Raw genomic sequence first — 25,096 nt, 5'->3', positions numbered from 1 at the left:
GAGCTCGGAAGAAAACATGTAATCTAATCTGTGATAAATGGGGGGATCTGGCAGCACGTGGTAAGAAGAGGCACAGCACAAACTTCAAATGTCTGGAAGAATAGAGGATGCAGAGCCGGTGAGGGAAACCCCAAGGAGGGGCCCGTGAGGTGAAAGAAAATGGGCAGAATATGGCATTGAGGAAGCCAAGAGGAGGGCGTTCTCTTCTGCTGGAAGAACCTGGTGGGCCAGCCACATGGGGGTTGAAAGGAGAACTCTGGATTGAGCGACCTTGACCTTGGTGATAAAATGCACGTGGAGTCCTCCGCAGGAGTCAGGTGGAGTGGTTGAAGAGTGAACAGCAGAAGAAAGTGGAGAGAGTTGTGTAGAGAGAGGCTCCTCCACGAGGTTTGGCTGCGAAGGTAAGAAGAGAGAGGTGGGCGGCCAGAGGGTACGTGAGGGCCAAGGCGGGCCTTCTCCATCTGGAGACTCAGGGAAAGGAACTCTTCGAGAAGCGAGGTTGAAGACTCAGAACAAGGAGGCAATAACGGAGGTCTTCAGCTCCTGGAAGGCTTATGTAAGGAGGAGATCCAGGGCACAGATGCTGCTTTGGCCTTCGTCAAGAGGAAAGAGCCTTCCCCCACTATAACTGTAAGTGCAGGGAAGGAGGAAATGTGATGAGGACATTAGGGCAATTCTAAGGGCTCCAATTTCTCAGTGAATTCCGTGAGACCTGCACTAGCTGGAAGTGAGAGATGGAGAAGATCAGAGGTTTAGGAAGAGAGAAAACACGAGCTCACTAGAGAAACAGATTCAGCTTTGCCAGGCATGTATGAGGTGACCACGAACGCACGGCACCCGTCGGGCCAGCTGTGTGGTTTCCTCCAGCTGTGCTCAGGGGCCACGTGCCGACAAGAGAAGGGAGGTGAACAGGTTTGTCTGGGGTTGGAAGTTTCCAAGTGGGAGTGAAGGAAAAACAGAGGGCAAAATAACTTACTTAGGACGCACTCAAGAATTCAGTAGACATGACAGGTTCTAGATTCTAAGATAAAGAGAGAAGCAAAGACAGAGCGGGCAGGGTGGGTACAGAGGGAGAAGGTAGAGGGGGAAAACTGACTAATGACTCCTGAGATCAACATGCAACAAATGCCCTGAGGTAACCGGGCTAGATCCCAGTGGCTTGGCGTCCTCAATATAAAATATATTCATGCTTTGTCGTTACCTACCCAGGACAGTGCACACATACAGGACACACTTCGGCACTAAGTGTAACGATCTTAATGTTCCAGCATGACTGGAAACTGACCTCTGTCATGCTAAGCCCCTGGGGAAACCAAACAATATCACCTGGTTTCTGGTATATGTCCGGCACCGTTCTAGGTGCTAGGAATCTGATGAACCCATCAGATGTTGTATTTACCCTCAACGGGCTTATGCTTTCATGGGAGAAAAGGAACACAGGCCCAGATTTCAAAGAATTGCTCAATTAAATGAAAGGGGCAAAGGGATGTGCAAACTTTCTTGGATCCTCTATATCAGAAGCCATGTTGGCTGTGCACAATTCCCTGATTTAAGTGAGTCCTGGTCAGAATGAACTGTCCCCAAAGATCACTTGGGTTATTGTACTTGAGAAATATGCATTGCCTAGTAATATGCATTGCCTAGGTTCAATTTATTGAACATTTGAACATTTACCATCGGCCAGACAGCATTTACCGAAGATGATATCATTTCCATATTCCAGACAAGGAAACTGGGTTCAAGGGTAATTATTCGTCAAAGACCTACTTTGCAGGTTAGGATTCCAACCTAGCTGTGCCTCCACCTAACCTCTCTGTTCCATAACATGCTCCCTCTCCTGGTCAGGAGGTTACATGTGGACAAACGTGGCAGCATATGAACTTAGTTCCAGAAAGCTACCCAGATTGGTTAACAGGACCAGGCTTTCAGAAGCCCATCAGCACACTGGAAAGAACTCATTCCACGGGAAAAGAAAACACAGGATGAATACCTCTCTATCCAAAGGCGCCACATTCCGGGAAAGATGTCAAGAACCAATTAGTCGAATCTCTGGTGTCAAAGAAATTGTGATTTTTGTTGTTGTTGTCTGATATAGAGTTATGACTAGATGTTTTTTCACATTTTTCCATAAAGTCCTCAGGGCCCACATCTGTCTTTACTTTCTTATAAAGCCCTAACTGTGCTTTGAAATGACTCCTATTTAATGCCAAGTCAAAACTGTTTTTTTTAGCTCCAGGATATTTCTCTTCGATTCAGATTCATATTTACTTCACTCTGAGTCCTTAAGATATTTTCAAACAGATTTGGGCTAATATAACTTTGAAAATACTCCTAGAAAATATGAAATATTCAAGGGCTAAATCATCTAGGTTTAGGATTGTTTGTGTAAGTCAAAGACTAACTGTTCAGAATAATTTAAATCAGCTCCATTCTCATTTTTAAAAAAAAGTGTGTTAATTTGACTTTGGTAAATTAAGTCATTTAAAAGGATAACAGTAGTAAATCTTGCCAGATTTGTTCCAAGCAATAGCTACACACACGTATACACATACACACGTCAAGTATGGAGATGAAAATGGGAAAAACTATCATATTCTCTCACCTTCCACTCCTCATGCAACCCAATAACCCTTCAGAAAAAAACTGTACACTATCACGTCACATGAAGCCAGAAAGGTGTCTTCAGAATAAAACGTGAAAGAGGACTTAATACAAGAGGTTAGATAGAGAGATATTTCTTATATGCATATATTATTTATTCTTGAAGGTATGTGTGAGCGAGAAGGGGAAGATAGTTATTCAGTAGATAAAGCTAAATGTGAAGCATTCAGCTAAGTCCTGGTGAAAAATACAGATAAAAAAAAAAAAAAAAGGAGTTACAAGTATGTAGAGTGCTCAAAAAAGGATGCACCAGGGACCATGAGGATGCAAATCTAGGGAGGCCTGACACGAGCTTCCCAGAGAAAGTGACCCTGAGGCTGAAGTCAGCCAGGTGAAGAGGGGCCCAGAGTGGTCTAGACCAGGAAAGCAGCAAGTTCAAAGCCTCCAAGAGCTTGGTGCATTTGACGATGTCACAGGAACCCAGGCCAATGAAAGCAGACACACTAATCTAGACACCAGGGGTGATCAGGGAGAGTCTCAAAGAGTCACGTGAGGATGCTGAACTTCCTTACCAATGGAGAGCCACTGAGTGTTAAGCAGGGGATTGACACAATCAGACCTGCATTTTTTTTTTTTTTTTTTTTTTTGCGGTACGTGGGCCTCTCACTGTTGTGGCCTCTCCCATTGCAGAGCACAGGCTCCGGATGCGCAGGCTCAGCGGCCATGGCTCACGGGCCCAGCTGCTCCGCGGCATGTGGGATCCTCCTGGACCGGGGCACGAACCCACGTCCCCCGCATTGGCAGGCAGACTCTCAACCACTGCGCCACCAGGGAAGACCAGACCTGCATTTTTTAAGTGTCACTCTAGCTTCATTGAGAAGGATGGAGGAGGACAAGCCTGGGTGTGGTTACTGCAGTACTGGTGGTGATGAGGGGTAACGTGCCTGGGACTGGCGTAGTAACACCAGCGATGGAAAGAGGACAGGTTTATGGCTCTTAAGAAAGTTGAAGTGTTTCAACTATCTTCTCTGACCACAACGGCATGAAACTAGAAATCAACAACAGGAAAATAAATGAGAAAAAAACGATTACCTGGAGGCTAAACAACATGCTACTAAAAAACCAATGGGTCAACAAGGATATCAAAAAGGAAATTAAAAAATACCTTGAGACATGGGACCTTCCCTGGTGGTCCAGTGATAAAGAATCCACCTTACAGTGCAGGGGATGCAGGTTCAATCCCTGGTCAGGGAACTAAGATCCCACATGCCGTGGGGCAACTAAGCCCACGTGCCACAACTACTGAGCTCACGTGCCTCAACTAGAGAGCCCACGTGCCACAAACTACAGAGCCCATGCACTCTGGAACCTGCATGCCACAACTACAGAGCCCACATGCCCTGGAGCCTGCTTGCCACAACTAGAGAAGAGAAAAACCTGCATGCCACAACTAGAGAGAAGCCCACATGCTGCAACGAAGAGCCCTCAAACCTCAATGAAAGATCTCGCGTGCCACAACTAAGACCCAGCACAGCCAAAAATAAATTAATTAAATAAATAAATAATAAAATAAATCTTAAAAAAAATCTATGGATGCAGCAAAAGCAGTTCTTAGAGGGAAGTTCACAGTGATACAGGCCTTCAAAAAACAAGAAAAATCTCAAATAAACAACCTAAACTACTACTTAAAAGAATTAGAAAAAGAACAAACAAAACCTAAAGTCAGCAGAAGGAAAGAAGTAATAAAGAGCAGGGAGGAAATAAACAAAATAGAGATTAAAAAAAAATAGAAAAAAATCAATAAAAATAAGAGCTGGTTTTTTGAAAGGGTAATAAACAAAATTGACAAACCTCTGGCCAGGCTCACCAAGAAGAAAAGAGAGAGAACCCAAATAAACAAAATCAGAAATGAAAAGGAGAAATCTCAACTGATACTGCAGAAATACAAAAAACCTTAAGAGAATACTACGAACAATTATATGCCAACAAATTTGACAATCTAGAAGAAATGGACAACTTCCTAGAAATATACAGCCCACCCAAATTTAATCAAGAAGAAATAGATAATTTGAACAGAGCAATCACTGTAAGTGAAATGGAATGTGTAATAATAAAAAAAAACTCCCTACATACAAAAGTCCAGGACTAGATGGCTTCACAGGTGAATTCTACAAAAAATACACACACACACAAATACAAAGAACTCATCCCAATTCTTCTCAAACTCTTCCAAAAGACTGAAGAGGATGGAACACTCCCAAAGACATTTTATGAAAACATCATCACCCTGATACCAAAACCAGATAAAGATACCACCAAAAAAGAAAATTACAGGTCAATATCTTTGATGAATATAGATGCAAAAATTCTCAACAAAATATTAGCAAATCAAATCCAACAACACATAGAAAAGATCATACATCACAACTAAGCGGGATTCATCCCAAGTTCACAAGGATGGTTCAACATACACAAATCAATCGATGTAATACACCATATTAACAAAAGAAAAGTCAAAAACCACATGATCGTCTCAATAGATGCAGAAAAACCATTTGACAAAATTCAACATCTTTTTTTTTTTTTTTTTTTTTTTTTTGCAGTACGCAGGCCTCTCACTGTTGTGGCCTCTCCCATTGCGGAGCACAGGCTCTGGACGCGCAGGCTTAGCGGCCATGGCTCACGGGCCTAGCTGCTCCACGGCATGTGGAATCTTCCTGGACCGGGGCATGAACCTGTGTCCCCTACGTCGGCAGGCAGACTCTCAACCACTGCGCCACCAGGGAAGCCCCAACATCTATTCTTAATAAAAAAAAAAATCTCACACCAAAGTGGGTATAGAGGGAACATACCACAACATAATAAAAGCCATTTATGACAAACCCACAGCCAATATAGTACTCAATGGTGAAAAGCTGAAAGCCTTCCTGCTAAAATCTGGAACAAGACAAGGATGCCCACTCTCACCACTTCTATTCAACACAGCAATCAGACAAGAAAAAGAAATAAAAGCTATCCAAATTGAAAGGGAAGAGGTAAAATTGTCACCATATGCAGATGACATGATATTATACACAGAAAACCCTAAGGACTCCACACAAAAACTGCTAGACCTAATAAATGAATTCAGCAAAGTATCAGGATACAAGATTAACATTCGGAAATCGGTTGCATTTCTCTACACTAACTATGAAATATCAGAAAGGGAATGTAAAAAAACAATACCTTTTAAAATCATACACACACAAAAATAAAATACCTAGGAATTAACCTGACCAAGGAGGTGAAAGACTGAGAACTATAAGACATTAATAAAGGAAATTAAAGAGGATTCAAAGAAATGGAAAGATATCCCATTCTCTTGGATTGGAAGAATTGATATTGTTAAAATAGGAATACTACACAAAGCAATCTACAGATTTAATGTGATCCCCATCAAATTACCCATGCATTTTTCACAGAACTAGAACAAATAATCCAAAAATTTATATGGAACCATAAAAGATCCAGAATTGACAAAACAATCCTAAGGGGAAAAAAAAGCAGGAGGCATAAGTCTCCCAGACTTCAGACAATACTACAAATCTACAGTAATCAAAACAGCGTGGTATTGGTACAAAAACAGACATACAGATCAATGGAAAAGAACAGAGAGTCCAGAAAAAAACCCACACACGTATGGTCAGTTAATCTTCAGCAAAGGAGGCAAGAGTATAAAATGGGAAAAAGATAGTCTCTTCAGTAAGTGGTGCTGGGAAGGTTGGACAGCTGCATGTGTATCAATTAAGTTAGAACACACCTTCACACCATGCAGAAAAATAAACTCAAAATGGTATAAACACTTACACATAAGATGACACCATAAAACTCCTAGAAGAGAACATAGGCAAAACATTCTCTGATATAAATTGTACAAATGTTTTCTTAGGTCAGCCTCCCAAGGCAATATAAATAAAAAGAAAAATAAACAAACGGGACCTAATCAAACATGAGCTTTTGCACAGCAAAGGAAATCATTAAAAAAAAAGAAAAGAAAAGCCAACCTACAGAGTGGAAGAAAATATTTGCAAGTGATGTGACTAACAAGGGCTTAATCTCCAAAATATACAAGCAGGTCACACAACTCAACAGCAAAAAAACCAAACAACCCAACTGAAAAATGAGCAGAAGACAGTAGACATTTCTCCAAAGAAGACATGCAGATGGCCAGTAGGCACGTGAAAAGATGCTCAACATCACTGATTATTAGGGAAATGCAAATCAAAACTACAATGGGCATAAACTTATATATACTACCAAATGTAAAATAGATAGCTAGTGGGAAGCAGCTGCATAGCACAGGGAGATCAGCTCAGTGCTTTATGACCACGTAGAGGGGTGGGATAGGGAGGGTGGGAGAGAGACGCAAGAGGGAGGAGATATGGGGATATGTGTATATGTATAGCTGATTCACTTTGTTATAAAGCAGAAACTAACAACACCGTTGTAAAGCAATTATACTCCAATAAAGATGTTAAAAAAAAAACCTACAATGGGATATCACCTCACACCGGTCAGAATGGCTGTCATTAAAAAGTCTACAAATAACAAATGCTGGAGGGTGCGTGGAGAAAAGGGAACCCTCCTACATTGTTGGTGGGAATGTTAGTGCAGCCACTATGGAAAACAGTATGGAGGTTCCTCAGAAAACTAAAAATAGAATTACCATATGATCCAGCAATCCCACTCCAGGGCATGTACCTGGACAAAACTACAACTCAAAAAATACATGCACCCCTATGTTCATAGAAGCACTATTCACAATAGTCAAAACATGGAAACAACCTAAATGCTTATCGACAGATGAATGGATAAAGAAAATGTGGTACATACATACAATGGAATATTGCTCAGCCATAAAAAATGAAATAATGCCATTTGTAGCAACATGGATGCAACTAGAGATCATACTAAGTGAAGTAAGTCAGAAAGAGAAAGACAAATACCATATGATATCACTTATATGTGGAATCTAAAATATGGCACAAATGAACCTATCTACAAAACAAACAGACTCACAGACATAGAGATCAGACTTAGGGTTGCCAACAGGGAGGGGGGAGAGAGAGGGATGGACTGGGAGTTTGGGGTTGGTAGGTGCAAACTATTACATTTAGAATGGATAAACAACAAGGTCCTACTGTATAGCACAGGAAACTATATCCAATCTCTTGGGATAAACCATAATGGAAAAGAATTTTTAAAAAGAATGTCTCTATGTGTATAACTGAGTCAATTTACTGTACAGCAGAGAGTGGCACAACATTGTAAATCAACTCTACTTCAATAAAAATGGAAGGAAGGGAAATTGAAGTGACTGAACTTGGTGACTGATTGGATGTGGGGAGTGAGGGAGAGAGAAAGAGGCAAGGATGCACCCCGGTTTTCAGGCTGAGCAGCTGAGTGGATGGTGGTGTCCTTGAGGGAGATGAAGACCCAAGCAGGTGGAGTGTGTGCGGAAATAGGAATCTCTTTTGAACATGCAGCATTTGGGATGGATGCCTGAGAGCCACATTCTTTCTTCTCCCCATTCCAATCATCCCAAACAGACGAGCTCCGCTGTTTCTCTATCCTGAATCATATGAAGAATATCCTGACCTTTCATAAGAAGAAAGGTCTAGAAAGAAACTTAGGAAGCACACAGACCAATCCCCTTCATTCTTTGCCAAAGGAAATTGAGGGAGGGAGTTTAGGGGGCTTCCCCAAAGATACGCAGAAAAACACCCCCTAACGCCATAGGCCGTTTCTGGCACCCTCTAAAACATGCTCTGCTTCCTTGCCTTTCATAGTTTTCATAATCATCTTAACCACTTTTCCTGAAGGTACTCATTCAAACATGAGAAATCTTTAGCCTTCTTACCAACGGATGCCTCTGAATATAAAAACCATATACTTGGAAAAGTAAAAATAAATCAGAAGAAGTTGAAAAGGTCAAAAGCAATTCACCTCTGGTCAACTTGCTCATAGGAATCTCCCATTAGTCAGTTTTCATTACAATTACTTAAAAAATGACAAAGCATTGAGTCCATTATTTTTAACAGTATGAATTCTTAAATCTCTACCTCTATACCTCACAGTTTCAATTACGGCTGTCATACGGCTTCCTTCAAGAGTTCACTGTTTCAACAATGTTGGTAGGATTTGCAATAATTTTTTTTTTAACTGGGTGAAGCAATAAAACCAATGGCTTTTGCTCAATGAGCTTCCATTTTTATAATCTGCTAGAGTAAAACGGTAGATGTCAGACACAATGTGATATTAAGCAAAGGTACGAAACCAAATCCTTGAGCCAACACAAGTAAAAGAAAAGGCTTACCTGAGGCGGGTGTCCTTAAAGGTGTCAAGGTAGGCGGGATAGCTCCATCTGATCTTACTCCCTTTACATCGAAGCTCTAGAGTTTGCCCTGCCATCAGACTCAGGGTTGCAGCGGGTTTCTGAAAGCGACCTTTATCTGTCATTTGCATCATTATAGACTGTGTCTTTGGTGTTGCATCAGCGGCGTCCCTGTCCTTTATTTTAGGAATTTTGGGTTTCACCTTTTTGTTAGTAGGCTTGATTCTGTTCTCTCCGGGCTCCTTTGGATGCTTGTTCTTGGGAGGATGTTGACCCGTAACTGGTACAAACATGAGGAGAGAACAATGGACTTTGGTGGTTAACATACCCAGAGTCTTCAACCCCTGAAACAGATCGTTTTTAATATCCCTCTCCTCCTATGTCAGTTATTTTCAGGAATAATCATTATTTTCTTGGTTCATTCTTTAGCTTTAAACCAATTAGTAACTGAATTTTTCTTGTGGTTCACACTCAGTCTCACCAGCTCTAAGGTGGTACCCAGAATGGTGGACCTGAAGCCTCTCGAGGTCTGTTTCTGGTCCTTGCCATCTCAGTGCTGTCTTTGTTCATTTTGAACCAATTGTTTAAACCCAGGAATATGTAGTCTCCAGGGAGTGGAGACACAGACTACACTGCAAGCACACTCAGAAGATTTCAAACCATCACAAACTTTCTCCCAAATGAGTACGTACTGTGGTGCCTGTGTGTGTCAGGGCGGACAACATCCATGGAGAATACAAGGCTCAGTAAGAAATAAGTACTAACCCTGTGTTCATTTAAAGCATACATATACATTATTAAAACTCAATGGTAACTTTAGCAAAGGTTTAGAATTTAGCCAACAAAATACACTGGGGGGAGGAGTATTTCATCACCAACATTGTTGAGAATTGCTGGCAAATGGTGGTAAGAACTGATGACCTTTAAGTCCATTTTCTTACCGCTGTTTTTCCCTTCTCTACAGACAATGCTGCCCTGCCCTTGGAATACCTCTGGGTTCCAGAAATCTCAGCTGTCCACCCAGCCCGCACGGCCATATGCTGTATCCACCCAGCAAAGAGAAGGAGACTTAGCAATTCATTTGCCCCACTGTCTGCATCAGCTCCAAGGTGACCTTGCTATAAGCCCACAGAATTATAAAACGTCCAAACTTACAAGATCTTGAGAGATTGTTTAAGGTCCTCATGTTATACATTTTAAAAAATAATAAAGGAGGCCTTAAAAGTTAAATTGCACAAAGCTGGCTAGTGACAGGATGTAAAAGTAAAACTCAGGTCTCCTGACCCCCGTTTCACTACATGAGGATCAACAGCCTGTAGATATTTTGAATAGATAACTACACAAACCTTGGCCAGTTGAGGGAATTACAGGGCATTTGTATAAAATGGAGAAATATGATAAATCAGGAGAAAATTCTTTTCCCTCTTTGATGTTCGTATTTATTTATCTAATGTTACCTTGATGTATAAAGGGCTTGGATGGTCAAGAGTACAGAGACACTGAAATTGGGATTAAGAGACAGAAAAAGGCAAGTGTTGCAAGCTCTGTGCAACCACAGACCAGGCTGGTGACAAAATGAGGTGAGCCAGGTGGGCCTGGAGAGGCCACGCCCTCCCGAAGGGACAGCTGCCTGGAGGGAGCGAGTGTCCAGGGTTCCAGGATCTGATTTCTCCCAGGATGGCAGAAATGCAGGTTTCCGGATTTATAAATGTTAGAAACTTGATTTTTTAGAAACTTCAGGTCTGAATCTCTGAGGTGAGGAGTCAGGCGGTGGCTTTCCTGCGAGGGTTGGGGATGACCAGGAGGGGACAGGAGAGGGGCTGCCAGGACCGTTGTGTCTTGATCTGGGCTGTTCACTGGTGCGTGTGCAGTTGGTGAGCGCTTCATGGAGCCACAGTCTGATGATTTGTCCCAAAACTCAGCTGACGTGGACTCAACTGTGTAATGATGAACTTGGCTTCTTTGAAGTGTTGCCCTTTGAAACAGGAGCCATTTGGCCTCCACTCTTGGTTCAGCCCTGCTCAGACTCTGGAACCAACCCCACTGTGAGCTCAGTATCAACACCAAGTCCTTGGCTCGTGGCCTTCTTTGGGTGTGGCTGCGTCGCGCCTGAGCCCCGCAAGCCTTTCCATGACTCCAGGTCCATCTGTGACCTCTCCTTTCCCGGGGTCTGACTCTCTTCTTTTTTTTTTTTTTTTTTTTTTTTTTTTGCGGTACGCGGGTCTCTCACTGTCGTGGCCTCTCCCGCTGCGGAGCACAGGCTCCGGACGCGCAGGCTCAGCGGCCATGGCTCACGGGCCCAGCCGCTCCGCGGCATGTGGGATCTTCCCGGACCGGGGCACGAACCCATGTCCCCTGCATCGGCAGGCGTACTCCCAACCACTGCGCCACCAGGGAAGCCCCTGTGTCTCTTCTTATCTCCCACCCTTCCTCTACTCTGGTTCCTCTGGGTCACGGGCCCTGCTGAGCCTTCTCAGTCCTTCTGGGGAGCGGGACTGTGCCCTTGAGCCCTAGTCTCCAAGGCGAGTCCCAATACCTGCTGCTTGTCAAGACTTCCCCAGACCCTGCACATTTGGTTTATTTATGCCCAGAGTTCTAATGACAGATGGGGGTGGGCAGGGGTGCCCATGCACACATTTCCACAACCTCCCAGAAGGAAGAGCACTGTAATCATTGGGAACATATTAGACCCACAGAAATATTCTAATCCAGCAACATCAATTGTGAAGCATAAGCCTCACTGCTACAACAGGTAAAAGTCACTGTCTCTTTCTTAAGGCAGAAATTAAAAGCCTACCATGATGCTGTCCAAGTCATCTGTGCCCTGCAAGCATTTCGGTCAAACTATGCCTGTGACGGCTTCCCTGGTGGCACAGTGGTTGAGAGTCTGCCTGCCCATGCAGGGGACACGGGTTCGTGCCCCGGTCCGGGAAGATCCCACAAGCCGCGGAGCGGCTGGGCCCGTGAGCCATGGCAGCTGAGCCTGCGCGTCCGGAGCCTGCGCCTCTGCCACGGGAGAAGCCACAACAGTGAGAGGCCCACATACTAAGAAAAAAAAAAAAAAAACTATGCCTGTGAGAGTCATGGACCTCTGGATTGATGTCTAATTTGGCGTTTTTTCTTCATCATGAACAGGAATTCAAGCTATTGGAAATGACAACAACAGTTTGTAAATCCTAGGGAATTTAGGCAGCCCACGCAGTTTCCCTGATTCTAAGCTCTCAGATCCCGTGTGGTGATGCTACTCAGCAATATTGGATTAACTAGTTATGGGTATTACGCCTTCAAATGTGTTATCATCCCTGAAAAATCATTTGACCTTTTGACCAAATAGGCCCATCAGTCGGTCCAGCTGCCTGGCCATGGAACTGGTCCATGGTTTAACAGTGGCGACACACAGTCCAAGGAGCCGGACCAGTGGTCCCACGGACAAGTCCTAGGACTGAGCGACTCCGCAATCCCATGTCTATCTTTTTCAAAGAATGACTCTTCAGGCTAACTAAGTAAATTAGTTATTTTCCAAAGGCCTAAAAAAATTTAAGCATTCACAATGTAGATATACAAAAGTGAAAGTCCATCACCATTGCATTTTTGAGATTATGGCCCAGTATATGTTAGAGAAATAAATGACAAAAGTCACAAACCATTAAATGTCATTACAGACTTTAGGTCCTGAAGTCATTGTTGACTTACTGTGTGACCTTGGGAAGTTACCCTCTCTCTTACTTTCCTCATCTGTAGATTGAGAATTATATGGTAATAATGACTATCTCATGGATTGCTGTGGGGATTAAACGAGTTAATATGTTTAAAATGCTGAGACCAGTGTCTGACCCTCAGTAAGTAAGAGCAAGCGAGGTGCTGCTTGTTTTGTGGTTGTCTCGTAAAGTCTCAGGGTGATCTCCATGATAAACTTGTGATGGAGGTAAAGCAGCTCGTTATTTTTCCTAATTTACAGGTGAAAAATTGAGACCACAGATGCCAAGTAGCTCACCCAAGGTTACTAAGGCGGCAGTGAAAAACCAGATCTAGCGTCTCTTCTGGTTCGTCTTGTGGCTTTCAATTCACTCAAGATCAGCATTTTCACTTTATCTGCATGAATCTCAGGCACAGCACCGTTATCTAAGAGGTTTCTTTGTTTGGTAGGTCACGGGCTTTGACAAGGAGTTCCAAGTCAAACAGAACTTGATGCCTGGGATGAGGGCACAACCTTCCTGGAAGGGCTGGAGATGCTTTTCCAAGGCATACATTACAATCCCCAAGTGAAGAGATGCTGGTCAAAAAACGTCTCCAAAATGAATGAGTAAATGCTGCACAACCAGAAGTGCATAGGGCAACGGACTAATTCTTCAGCATCAGCTGAGGATTGACTGCAATCAAAGCTTATTCAATACAGGTGACCTGACTATTAACCTCTCTAATTCTATCAGACTGCGTGGGAGGAGAAAATAAATTCATTAGAAGAATCACTGACAGCTGCTTAGATACGGATTCCCTGTAAACACAGCCATCCACATCAAAGATCTGAAGCGGTTCGCTTTTTTCTCTCCATGGGCAGTTAAGGGGAAAGATCTGACCTGAGAGCAGCATCTAAATATCCACACTAGAAATTTGCTGGGTAGCTCAGGGGTTCCCCTAACCAGTTGTATAAACTGGGACACCCCACTCTCGTTTTTCCATGCCTCATGAAACACCCCATAGGAACACATATACTTTTCCAAGAACAAATACGAGAAGTTGAGAAAGCAATGACAGTCGGGAGGTAAAAATGTAGAATGATGAGAGCCTCTTTTCCCTACCCGTTCTGGAACCCCACTCCAAAATACCCTTGATACCATTGCTTAAAGTATCATTTTCTTATGAGAGCAGCTTCTAAGATTAGATACTTCTATTTCAGGATAAAGACCTTAGATTGATACTTTTTTTTTTTTCTAAGCATCCATCAGAACACAGTTCATCGAGCTTTTTTTTGAGCTGTAACTGACAGCTCAACTAACATATTAGTTTCAGGTGAACAACGTAATGATCCCATATTTATATATACTGCAAAATGACCACTCTCTCTTGAAACACTTTATTCGCTTGGCTTCCAGGACATGGTACTGTCTTGGTTCTCGGTCCGTTAGGCAGCCTTCCTCATCTTCCTTTCCTGCCTGAGTCCAAAGGGCTGAATCCTTGCAACTCCTCAGTCTCTAAGTGGCCTCACCAGTCCCCTTGGCACTAACGGCATTTATACGCTGAGAGCTGCCTTGTTCCTGTCCTCACTTTGCCTCTAAATCCAGATCTGAATATTCTGTCGCTTACTCAGTGTCACTTGGAAGGCTAGTGGGCATCTCAAATTGGACGTGTCCACACTGAACTCTAGACGCCCTTTCTTTCTGTCTTTTTTTTTTTTTTGCGGTACGCGGGCCTCTCACTGTTGTGGCCTCTCCCGTTGCGGAGCACAGGCTCCGGACGCGCAGGCTCAGCGGCCATGGCTCAGGGGCCCAGCTGCTCCGCGGCATGTGGGATCTTCCCGGACCGGGGCACGAACCCGTGTTCCCTGCATCGGCAGGCGGACTCTCAATCACTGAGCCACCAGGGAAGCCCTAGATGCCCTTTCAAATCAGCTCCTTCCCCGGTGTCCCTTTATCGGCAAATGGCAACTCCATTCACCCAGTTGCTCAGAACATAAACCTGAGTCACACAGGATTCTCTTCTTTCTTAACAAAGCCACATCCAATCCAGCAGCAAACCCTCTTGGCTTTGCCCTCAAAATAGACCCCGAACCCAGGCTCTACCCCCTACACCCACTGCAACCACTTTCACCTAGACTATTAAAAGAGCCCCCTATGCAGGCTCCTGGCTTCTACCTAAGCACTCCTACCTTTGAAAATATAAGTTAGACCATGGGCGCTTCTCCGCTGGAGACCCTCCAGTGACTTTCATCTAATTTAGAATAAAGCCCTAAGTCTTCCCACACCTGACAGGGCATTGCCAACTCCCGTCTCACTTCTCATGCCCCTTCAGCCACAGTGACCACGAGGACACCTTGAAGCTCATGCCCTTGGCTTCGTGGCTCTTCTTCCAGACAAGCAGCACCTGCTTCCTCCCTCTCAGCTGGCCTCTGACCCTCCTATCCAAACCCCAGGCACACTGCCCTAGGCAGCCCTCTCCATCCTCTTACCCTATCTTATAGGTTCAGCTGTGTCTCCAAACAGATACACTGAAGTCCTAACCCCTGCAACTGGTGAATGTAACCTTATCTGGAAATAGGAGCTTTGCAGACATAATCAAGTTAAGATGAGGTCATTAGGTATGGATACCAAGGGGGAAAGGGGGGGTGGGATGAATTGGGAGATTGGGATTGACATATATACACTAGTGATACTATGTATAAAATAGATAGTATCTATTGAGAACTCTATGTATGAGAACTAATACTAATGAGAACCTACTGTATAGCACAGGGAACTCTACTCAATGTTCTGTGGTGATCTAAACGGGAAGAAAATCCAAAAAAGGGGGGCTATATGTACATGTACAGCTGATTCAGTCTGCTGTGCAGTAGAAACACTATACTCCAATAAAAATTTTAAAAAAAAGATGATGTCATTAGGGTGGGCTCTAATCCAATAAGCCGGTGTCCTTATACGGAGACCCACACACAGAGGAAAAGGCCAGATGAAGACACACACAGAGGGAGAAGATGGCCAAGTGACAACAGAGGCAGAGATCGGGGAGATACAGCTGTAAGTAAAGGGACACTGAGAATCGCCGGCCGCCCCCCAAAGCTAGAAAGAGGCAAGGAAGGATTCGGCCCAGGGTCTCAGCAGCAGCTTGGCCCTAGTGACACCTTGATTTGACTCCTATCCGCCAGGACTGTGTGAGAACTAAGAACTTGTAGCATCTTAGTTTGTGCTTGGTTACAGCAGTTCTAGGAAACGAATACATCCTGATTATTGATTTTTCACGCCGCTTATCAGTTCCTGAAATGTTACCTTTACTTGTTACCTGCCCTCTCCTATGAGAGCACCACAAGGGCAGGGCTTTATAACCCTGTACAGGGACAGCCATCAGTCCTCAGAACTTCTCTCACTGCTCTGGCTGGCACACTGCCCCAGTCTCTCTGTCGCCCCTAAACTTTTCTCTTTTGCAGCTCTAAGAATCAGAGATGATTTTGTATGTCAAACGTACAGACCAAGATCCTAAATGCTCCAAAACATTGATTATTTGCACTTGTGAACCATGAGAGTTTTTACAATTTTTTCATTATAAGGTTTTCTGAACTAATTTTTATCCTTTATCCAAGGAATAAATTGAGTCACAATAGTGATACCGAGTGCTGGTTAGAGACTCATTTTCAGTGTCACTCCCCTTACCTTCTTAGAGATCAGGCTGTTTTGCCCTCACATCGTAATGAACCTCTTTAGTTTCCCCAGAAAGGGAACCTTCGCAGGACCGAAAATAAGCCCACGTTAGACTGAAGATCAAATTAGTATTGATCAAGGGTGTGGCGTGAGATTGACAAAACAGCAGTAACAAATCAATATTTATACTTCATCATTTGCTCCCAACACTGGGTAAAAATATGTAGATAACAAAAGCTGGTAAGGACCTGCGATGTTGTACTCTTTTATGTAAAAATGGCAGCACCGTATCAACAAACACAGTGGCATGTATTCCATACAAATGCTGAAAATCAGGTGCCGTGAGCCACGTCTGGCTCTAAGTGGCATCTTGGGCCTTCTGTTAACCGTTTTCATGCCTCACTTTCATGCCACAGGAGTGGCATGCCCTTCCAACTCCCACTCTTCATGAGAAGAGATAACATTACTTCTAAAAATTTAAAGCATTTTAGAATGAAGCCAGGCAAACTTTGCTGGGTTAGAGCAGATGTACACCCAGTATATGCTTACAGGGAATTCTTTTACTATTAGAAAACCTCTCCTAGAAGTGAGCGGAAAGACTGAAAGGCAGTGGGAGAAGTTGAGTCATGGGCCTGTGTCTGCAGTTTGTGCTTTGGGATGACCCAGGAATGCACCATATTCAGACTTGTTAATCAGGGGCTGGCACTGGAAGGGCACCCCACCTAAGCCACTCTCAGTTCCTGGTCCCAGCCAGCCACATGTTAACTCAAACCCGAGAAAACATTCTTAATAGGCTTAGAAAAACTTCTATACTTTACTGAAGCAGATTTACTTTTCTAATTATGTGTTCAATATTTTATTCACAAATAGTTTATACTATATATTTTACTTTTTGCTTTTAAAAACAAAGCCACAGTGCTATTATCACATCTAAAATTTATCATTTCTTATAAAATATTCAGTCTGTGTTTAACTTTCTGTCTCATAAATCTATACCGTTTGTATAAATTACGTTTGACAAACAGATGCTAATTGATTCAGGCAGCTGTTTGTAATCATGGTCTGGGCACACATTAGCTGGGAGAGATTCAGGAGGCAGAGGCTGAGGCTGCCCCCCAAGCCCCTGCGGCAGGCATCTTGGGTGAACTGTGTAACCAAGCGAATGGGCCACTTGAAATTATTTTGTTTGACCGTCTCTTGCCCTATTCAAAAAGTGATACCAAATACTACATTTCCACCACTTCAGCGATCACATATGAGGACCTGCCAGGAGCAATTTAATATTGTATTTTACACCGCGAACTCAGGCCAACTGCTCTCTAGGCAAAGAGGACCTGTTCCTCCCCGCCCCTCCCCAGGAGAAGCATTGCCTACACTTTATCCAGCAAGGCTCTAGGCTTAAGGAGCCTCACATTCAACTTCAAGTCCCACAACCATTTTGGACTTTGCAAACCAGAATGTGGTCTTTTTCTGGCCAATGCTTCTAGTTTCATGGGAAAGAAAGGAACTGGTCAGGACTGAGTAGTGGATGAAAGATGCGAGCCAGGGTGAGCTGGCCTCAGCGGGAAGTTGCATAACAGCAAAAGCTGCTTTTCTACCAAAACCAGCAAAAATAGTGACTGCAGAGCAGAATTCCAAGGGAGATTTCAGGATACCAGGATGTAACAGATGCAAAATATACTGCACGAATAACACCAATCGAAAAATAATGGAGCCAACCAAACAATTAAATGGCAACAGAAATATAGATAATCGACATAGAAATACAACAATACACACACACACGCACAATAAAGTCTGGCCCTGTGGTTGTGAGTCTACACAACAGGGTGGGCCCAGGACAGGCACACATTCAAAAAAGTTCAGCGGCACAAGGGCCCCCATATGGTGTACATAAATCCATGTCCTTCATCTGCTCCCCTCCAATCCGATAAGAAGTGTAACAGCTGTGGGTTTTTGAGTCGTTTGGAGAAGGTCTGATACCCAGAAATATCTGGTCTAAGACTTAGGCACATCTCGCAGGATTCAAGCCCACGCTGGTTTATGAAACGAATCTAGGACTGCAGATGGGGGAGGAGGACTCTTCGAATTTTGCAAAAGGCTCAGTTTATGTGGCACCCGCCCTCACAAGCAGCGGGGTGAACGCCGCGCGGAGGTGGAAACGATCCGCTGCTCCCAGACAGACACGTTGACACTGGGGGCTGGACCAGGGGCTGCCTGGGGTTGTTCCGTTTGCCGGCTGCCGAGAGCTTTCCAGGAGCGCAGGAGCGCTTCTGGTGGGGATCCTAAGGGTCAGAGCAGCTGCCACCGTCCCAGGGGCTCCGAGGGGAGGTGGAGAGAGGGTGGTAAGGAGACCCTCCTGGGGGGGGGGGCAGGTGCACGGAGTAGGGAGTGGCTCCAGGGCTGGGCCTCGGAAGGTCTAAAGTTAGAAGACCTGGAGGACGACGAAGGCTGGGGGCGCGGGGGGGGGGGGGGGTCCGGGATCAACTCACCGTCCTCCAGCGCTTCGTGCACCAGCAGAAGACCCAGCAGCAGCCAGACCTTCATCTTCAGGGCAAGGGGTGGGGCAGAGGTGCGGGGGACAGCAGGTCCGAGGCGCGCGGAAAGCGCAGGGCGAGGGCAGGGGCGCCAGGGGAGGCGGCGGGCGAGGGGCGGGCGCCTGGGACGCCGCAGCTGGAGGATTCGGTTTCATGAGGAAGAACAGATTTGGGGGGAAAGTTTGGGGATTTTCCTTTTTTAAAAAAAATTCTCTGTGTAATGTAACCTCTCCTGCCCCCTGGCGGAGCCATGAAGCGCTGCGCTTTTTCCCGGCGCCGAGGGCGAGGGCGAAATGTCAATGATAGCAGCCACTCATCGAGTTCCCCCAACGCTCGGCGTTTCACGAAATTTACCGACTTCAGGCAGGCCCCGCGCAATCCTGCGGGTACTGATGGGGTCACATTTAACCGTAGCTGTCCAAACATCACCAGCGCTCTGCCCACCAGCTCAAGTGCAGCTATAATGCTCTGTCTGTAAAAAGCGCCCCTTAAGTATTTCTCTTCATTCCCAGCAGGTCTCTCACTGGCTCTCACTAACAAGACCACTGCCCTCGGTTGTCCCGGCTCTGCATCGAGCCCTGTACCTGCTGGACACGGCGTCTGTCTTGCAGCTGAGACGTGAGAGCCCTGGGGCTTCAGTGGGGAGGCTGCTCTGCCTTCAGAGGGGCCCACTGCAGGCCAGCTTCTTCCCCGGTGCCTGGAAGAGGTTTTGGAGAAATTTCTCCTTCCTCTTTTATTCAGAAGTCCCATTGCCCTACATACGACTCGATTAAGCGTTCAGGAGGGACTGTGCCAGAAAACAGATCCAAGCTGGAGCGTCAGGGGCCCCTCCGGACTCCGAGAAATTGACACCTTGGCTTTCCCTCTTGTGCTGGGGCCTGGGGTTCTGTCTGCAGCTCCTGTCCCTCACTCCACACGCCCCCACGTCCTGCGGGCTCTCCCTGCCGGCTATGAGTCAAGGCCGCCGCACTTTGCCATCATCCCTCCCTCCTCGCCCCGGCTCACGATGTTACCGTCTGTCATCAGCAAGGGGTCACAGCCTCCTGGTTGGTCTCCCTGCCCCTCCTTCTTGCGCCTCAATCCATTCTTTCTCCAGCTATTAGACTGATCTTCAAATGCAACTCTCAAAAAACTCTAACCCAACTAAAAACCCTTCAAAGGCTCTCCAGCAAGGCTCCCGCTACAGAGTTCTCCGGCCCCGGGGCTGGGAGGTGGAGGCATCTACAGCTCCCCGGTCCTGCCCTTCACACCAACAGCACGCTCCCAGCGCCCTCGGCCCAGCGCCCGCGGGGGTCCACTGCTCCTGCTGCCCCCTCTGCCGCCAAGAGTCCCCTTCCTCCTTCCACCACCTGCCTGCCCTCTCGCCACCCCCAACCCCTGGCCGAGCTCATCCTACAAGGCTCAGCTCAGACCTCACCTGCTCCGGGCAGGGCTAAGCACTTCCCTAGTACAAATACTTCATGGTAGCAGCTGCAACAAATTGCAGGACTCAGCGGTGAATCTGGTTGTGCTTCTTTCTCCTGCGCCCTCCTGAGTTCAAGGGCAAACAATGCGTCTTATTAAATTTTGCATCTACCACCAGTTTCTGGAAAGTAATACTCATTAATTAGGAACTTACCGTGTTCCACACAGAGCATAAAACCCCCGACATGCATTTCTTGTTCCTTGTATCAACAACAAACCTACAAGGGAGGCTGTGTGGTTAGTTTCAGCCCCACTTTATGGATGAGGCGGCCCAAAGGCAGACTGGTAGGAAGTCTTAATCCAGGTTTTGTCTGACACCCATGTCTCTGGGTCGAACCCTCACTCTACTGGTTAAAATGAGCTGTTGAAATCACTAGAAGTGAAAGCTTTCCAACAGGGCCCCCTGACCATAAAGTCACTCCTCAGAAACTCCCAAGACGGGAGGCAAGTCCTTTGTGACTTACCTGATAGGCTTGATAACAGAGAGCTAAGATGGCAAAACAGCCAGGTGGACGGAATTGCAGCCCATTCCACGGAGAGAGGGAACACACAGTCTGTTCCACCCTTTGAAGGAGTCGGGAGGAGTAGGTGGCTGCCGTAGAAGTAGCCGTGAAAAGAAAACAGCCAAAATTGTAATGAATCCTTAAAAGCTGAACGCAGGCTGGCGTGAACATTTCGAATCCTCGGGAGCCTCAGACACAAGGAGAGCCCAGAATCCTTCAGCAGCTCTTTCCCACAAGCCTCTGCTGCTTGTTTACTAGAGAGAGAGAGAGAGAGAGAGAGAGAAAGAGAGAGAGAGACCAAAAGGCACCACATATGAAGAGAGTTGACATTAATGAGGGTTGCACTCAGCTACTCCACCTGTGTTTCCTTTTATTTCAAAAAGACCTTTTTTTTCAAAATTAATTAATCCATTAAAAAATAGTTTAAACCACCACAGAACTATATAGGACAGGAAATGATAAAAATAATAAACATACCCTTCCATGTCCCCGACGCTTCTAGCTATAAAGTATTTCATGGTAATGATGCACCATAGTTCAAATGTTGCTCCTGTTTATAGATACTTTGGTTGTTTTAAAAAACTCCTTTACAAAAAAATGCTGCAATAACTGTCCTTATCCAGATAGCTTTATGCCCATGAGTATTTCTATAACACAGATATGTAGATAAAAATGAAATTATTCAGCCAAAGCCATGATATTCAGCAATTTTGATTAATGCTGCCAATTCAACAAAGCTGTTCCTATTTACAACCAATTCTACTTTCTTTGGGAGCCCATGAGCCTACGCATCTCTTCCCACCCACCAGTCCTGGACGTGACTAATCTATTCAATTTTAACAACCTGGGAGGGGGGATCTCATTATGCTATTTCAATTCCTATTCCTTTTATTACTATTGAGGATGGGCATCTCATGTTTTTATTAGCCATTTGTATTTGAAAATTGAGTTCTTTTTCTTCTTGCCTTACTATAGTAGAATCTTAATATGTTCTGGATAATAAGCTCTTGGGTGTTATATATACCGCAGACTTTTCTCCTAATCCTTTGCTTGTGTTTTAGTTTTGCTAATGGTGCCTTTCTTTAAGAAATACAACAAATGTTTAGCAATTACATTTTTCAGTAATTTTTTTCATGGCATCTGGGTTTTAGATCCCCTTAGATGGACCTTCTCTGCCACAAATCAGCAAATTACGTGTTCTATATTTTCATCTAAAACTTTTACAATTTTGTTGGTCTGTTTAGTCTTTAAATCCATCTGTCATGTTTTGGTTTTGGTTCACAAATTACAAATCTAATTTTATGTTTATGTTTCCAACCGGATGATGAGTGGCACATTATCATTTGTTAAATGATTGGTTCTTTTCCCATCTTTCTGAATTGACTTTTAGTGTGTATTAAATTATACACAAACATGGGTCTGTTTCAGTTTTGTCTATTTTATTCTATTGATCTTTTTATCTATACCTATAGAAACACCACACTGCATTAACTGGTACTGATTTATAGTATGTTTTATTATTTGTTTGGACAAGGGATGCCCCCATCATTGATCTTATGTTAATTATGCTTGTACATTTTCTCTTCCAGATGAAGTTTGAAATCACTTTGTTAACCTTCATAAAAACTTTGTGTTTTGATTATGATTGCATCGAATTTATATTTGGGGGAAGAATGGTCATATTCACAATATTAAGTCTTCCTATCCCAGAATGTGTCATAAAGTTATATATATTTCCATTTGTTCAAATCTATTTTTATGTCCCCATTATATTCTATAATTGGTGAATGCTGGTATTAGGACAACAATTTTGAAATTCTGTAATCCCAAGCCTGCATTCTTAAGTGTATTTTGTGTCAAATACACTTTAGCTAAATTTGGGCTACCTATGTGTGTGTGTGTATGTGTATAGACATGTGTGTGTAGTTACTAGTTAAGTTATAGTTAAGCACTTATATAGTTATAAACACAGTTATATTTTTTCCATGTAAGTCTTATTTGTTAATTGTTAAACTTAGTTCTTATTTTTACTTGCTTATGTATTTGTTTTACTATTATGAATGAAATTTTCCCCCATTATATTTTCAAATTGGTTAACTGGTATATAGAAAATAATTTTGGAATTGTATTTTCCCAAACTTCTGTCACATATACTTTAGCTAAATTTACATGTCTAAACTTATCCTAGGTCTGTGTTATGGTCTGAGTTGTGTCCCCCCACGTCCCCCCAAATTTAAATGTTGAAGTCCCTCACGGACATAGAGAACAGACTTGTGGTTGCCAAGGGGGAGGGAGGTGGGGGAGGGATGGAGTGAGAGTTTGGGATTAGCAGGTGCAAATTATTACATATAGGATGGATAAACAATAGGTCCTACTGTATAACACGGGGAGCTATATTCAATATCCTGGGATAAACCATAATAGAAAAGAATATAAAAAAGGATGTACATATATATATATAAGTGAATCACTTTGCTGTACAGCAGAAATTAACACAACATTGTAAATCAAATATACTGCAATAAAAAAAATCGATGTTGAAGTCCGAACCTCTAGTACTTTAAAATGTGGTAAATTAAAGAGGTAATTAAATAAGAGTAATTAAAGAGGTAATTAAATAAAATGAGGTCATTAGGGAGGATCCTAAACCAGTATCACTGGTATTCTTATTTTTAAGAAGAGGAAACTTGGATATAGACACACACACAGAGGGAAGATCGTGTGAAGATTCTGGGAGGAGACAGCCATCTACAGGCCAAGGATCTGGGCCTCAGGAGACGCCAACCCTGCTGACATCTTAATCTCTGACTTCTAGCTTCCAGAACTGTGAGTAAATACATTTCTGTTGTTTAAGCCGCACAGTCTGTGGTACTTCGTTATGGCAGCCCTAGGAACTAATGCAGTCTGTTGGGATGGGAGCGAGGGTTACAAGAGATATAGGGTCTTTCCAGGATTGTCACAAGGCTTACTATCCTTGAATGAGACAATCACAAGATGCCTCCAAATTTGAAAAATGAAACTGCCAAAGTTGTATTTTTTATAGGTTGTATTTCACTAAAAAATCCATCTGCTTTGTCTCTAGGGTGAGAAGGAATTTTATTATTAGATTCTCTGTTTGCGTTCATCTTCTCCATTCTTTCTCCAACAATTGCTGTAACATTGGCCAATTAAATAAGCATTGCCTTACAGCTGTAAGTCAAATACTACTTGAAGCCTGGTTTCCTAAAGCATGATCACTTTTTGTATGCTTGTGTTTGGTCACCGTAATGGACCCTCTTATTCAGTCTAAATAGTTTTCAGTTGACCTCTTGGGTTTTTAGATAAACGATCATATAACCTGCAACAGCCAGTTTTTCTTTCTTTCTTAACGGATGCCTGTCTGCTCCGTCCAGCACACTCTTACACTGGCCTCTAGTGTTTGCAGTCCACTGACCCCCCAACCTCATGAAGCGTGGGGTGGCTCAGTGATGGAACAAAGCAGGGGGTCCAAGCCTCCCGTGAATCATCAGCAACTTCCTGATGCTGGAAAAGAGGAGCTGACGACACAGAACCAGCCTCTTAAAAACAGCCTTTAAGTGTTGAATCATTATGTTGTATACCTGAAACGAACATAATAGTATGTGTCAAAAAATAAATAATTGAAAATGAAAATAAAACTGCGTCCAGGGAACCACTGTCGTACTTGGGAGGGCACAGCTTTATCCTAGCGACAGTGCGTCATCACCTCTCTCCAAAGAGCAAGGGCAGCAGCCCCTGGCATTGGCTTAACAAATGGAGACTTGGAGAGAAAAGGGGAAAATAGCAGAAGGAGAAGCAAAAATCAGGAAATGGGAGAGCGAGATCTCCCGGTGTGATGCAGGGGTGGGGAGCAGGCTGCGCTTATAGACTTACGTCTGTAGAAACACATTTCTTTTTTTTTGTGTGTGTGTGTGTGTGTGTGTGGTATGCGGGCCTCTCACTGTTGTGGCCTCTCCCATTGCAGAGCACAGGCTCCGGACGTGCAGGCTCAGCGGCCATGGCTCACGGGCCCAGCCGCTCCGCGGCATGTGGGATCTTCCCGGACCGGGGCCCGAACCCGTGTCCCCTGCATCGGCAGGCGGACTCCCAACCACCGCGCCAACAGGGAAGCCCTAAGGTGATTTTTTAAATTAGCGTTTAAGGTTTGAGCAGGCGCTAACTTCAGTGGTTTAAATATAGCTCTGAGAATCTCATTCTAGTATAAATGCTAGACATTTTCGATGCTCTCAGATCCACTCATCAAGAGACACC

The 25,096-nt window shown here is 44.2% G+C and overlaps 1 protein-coding gene and 1 long non-coding RNA gene across 3 annotated transcripts in view; one reads left to right on the top strand and one right to left on the bottom strand.

Moving 5' to 3' along the window:
* Positions 1 to 19,008, bottom strand: part of PDGFRL (platelet derived growth factor receptor like) — a 47,400-nt gene extending 28,392 nt beyond the window's left edge. Inside the window, exons 1-2 of one of the 2 annotated variants that reach the window (XM_067721576.1) lie at positions 18,816 to 19,008; positions 8,957 to 9,254 (exon numbers count right to left, since the gene is read on the bottom strand). In XM_067721576.1, the coding sequence (XP_067577677.1) occupies positions 8,957 to 9,254; positions 18,816 to 18,870 (353 nt within the window). In that variant the 5' untranslated portion in view covers positions 18,871 to 19,008. The remainder of the gene's footprint in view (positions 1 to 8,956; positions 9,255 to 18,815) is intronic. The other variant, XM_067721575.1, reaches the window with a different exon arrangement.
* On the top strand, positions 18,285 to 24,483 carry LOC137215956 (uncharacterized). The gene is made up of 3 exons (XR_010939507.1): positions 18,285 to 18,668; positions 23,505 to 23,653; positions 24,220 to 24,483. It is a non-coding gene; the product is annotated as an uncharacterized lncRNA (long non-coding RNA).
* The last annotated feature ends 613 nt before the right edge of the window (positions 24,484 to 25,096 follow it).

The sequence above is a fragment of the Pseudorca crassidens genome, chromosome 21 (genome assembly GCF_039906515.1).
Source record: "Pseudorca crassidens isolate mPseCra1 chromosome 21, mPseCra1.hap1, whole genome shotgun sequence".
NCBI classification, from domain to species: Eukaryota; Metazoa; Chordata; class Mammalia; order Artiodactyla; family Delphinidae; genus Pseudorca; species Pseudorca crassidens.
Note: the sequence above shows the minus strand (reverse complement) of the source record. Positions and strands in the feature narration are given on the sequence as shown.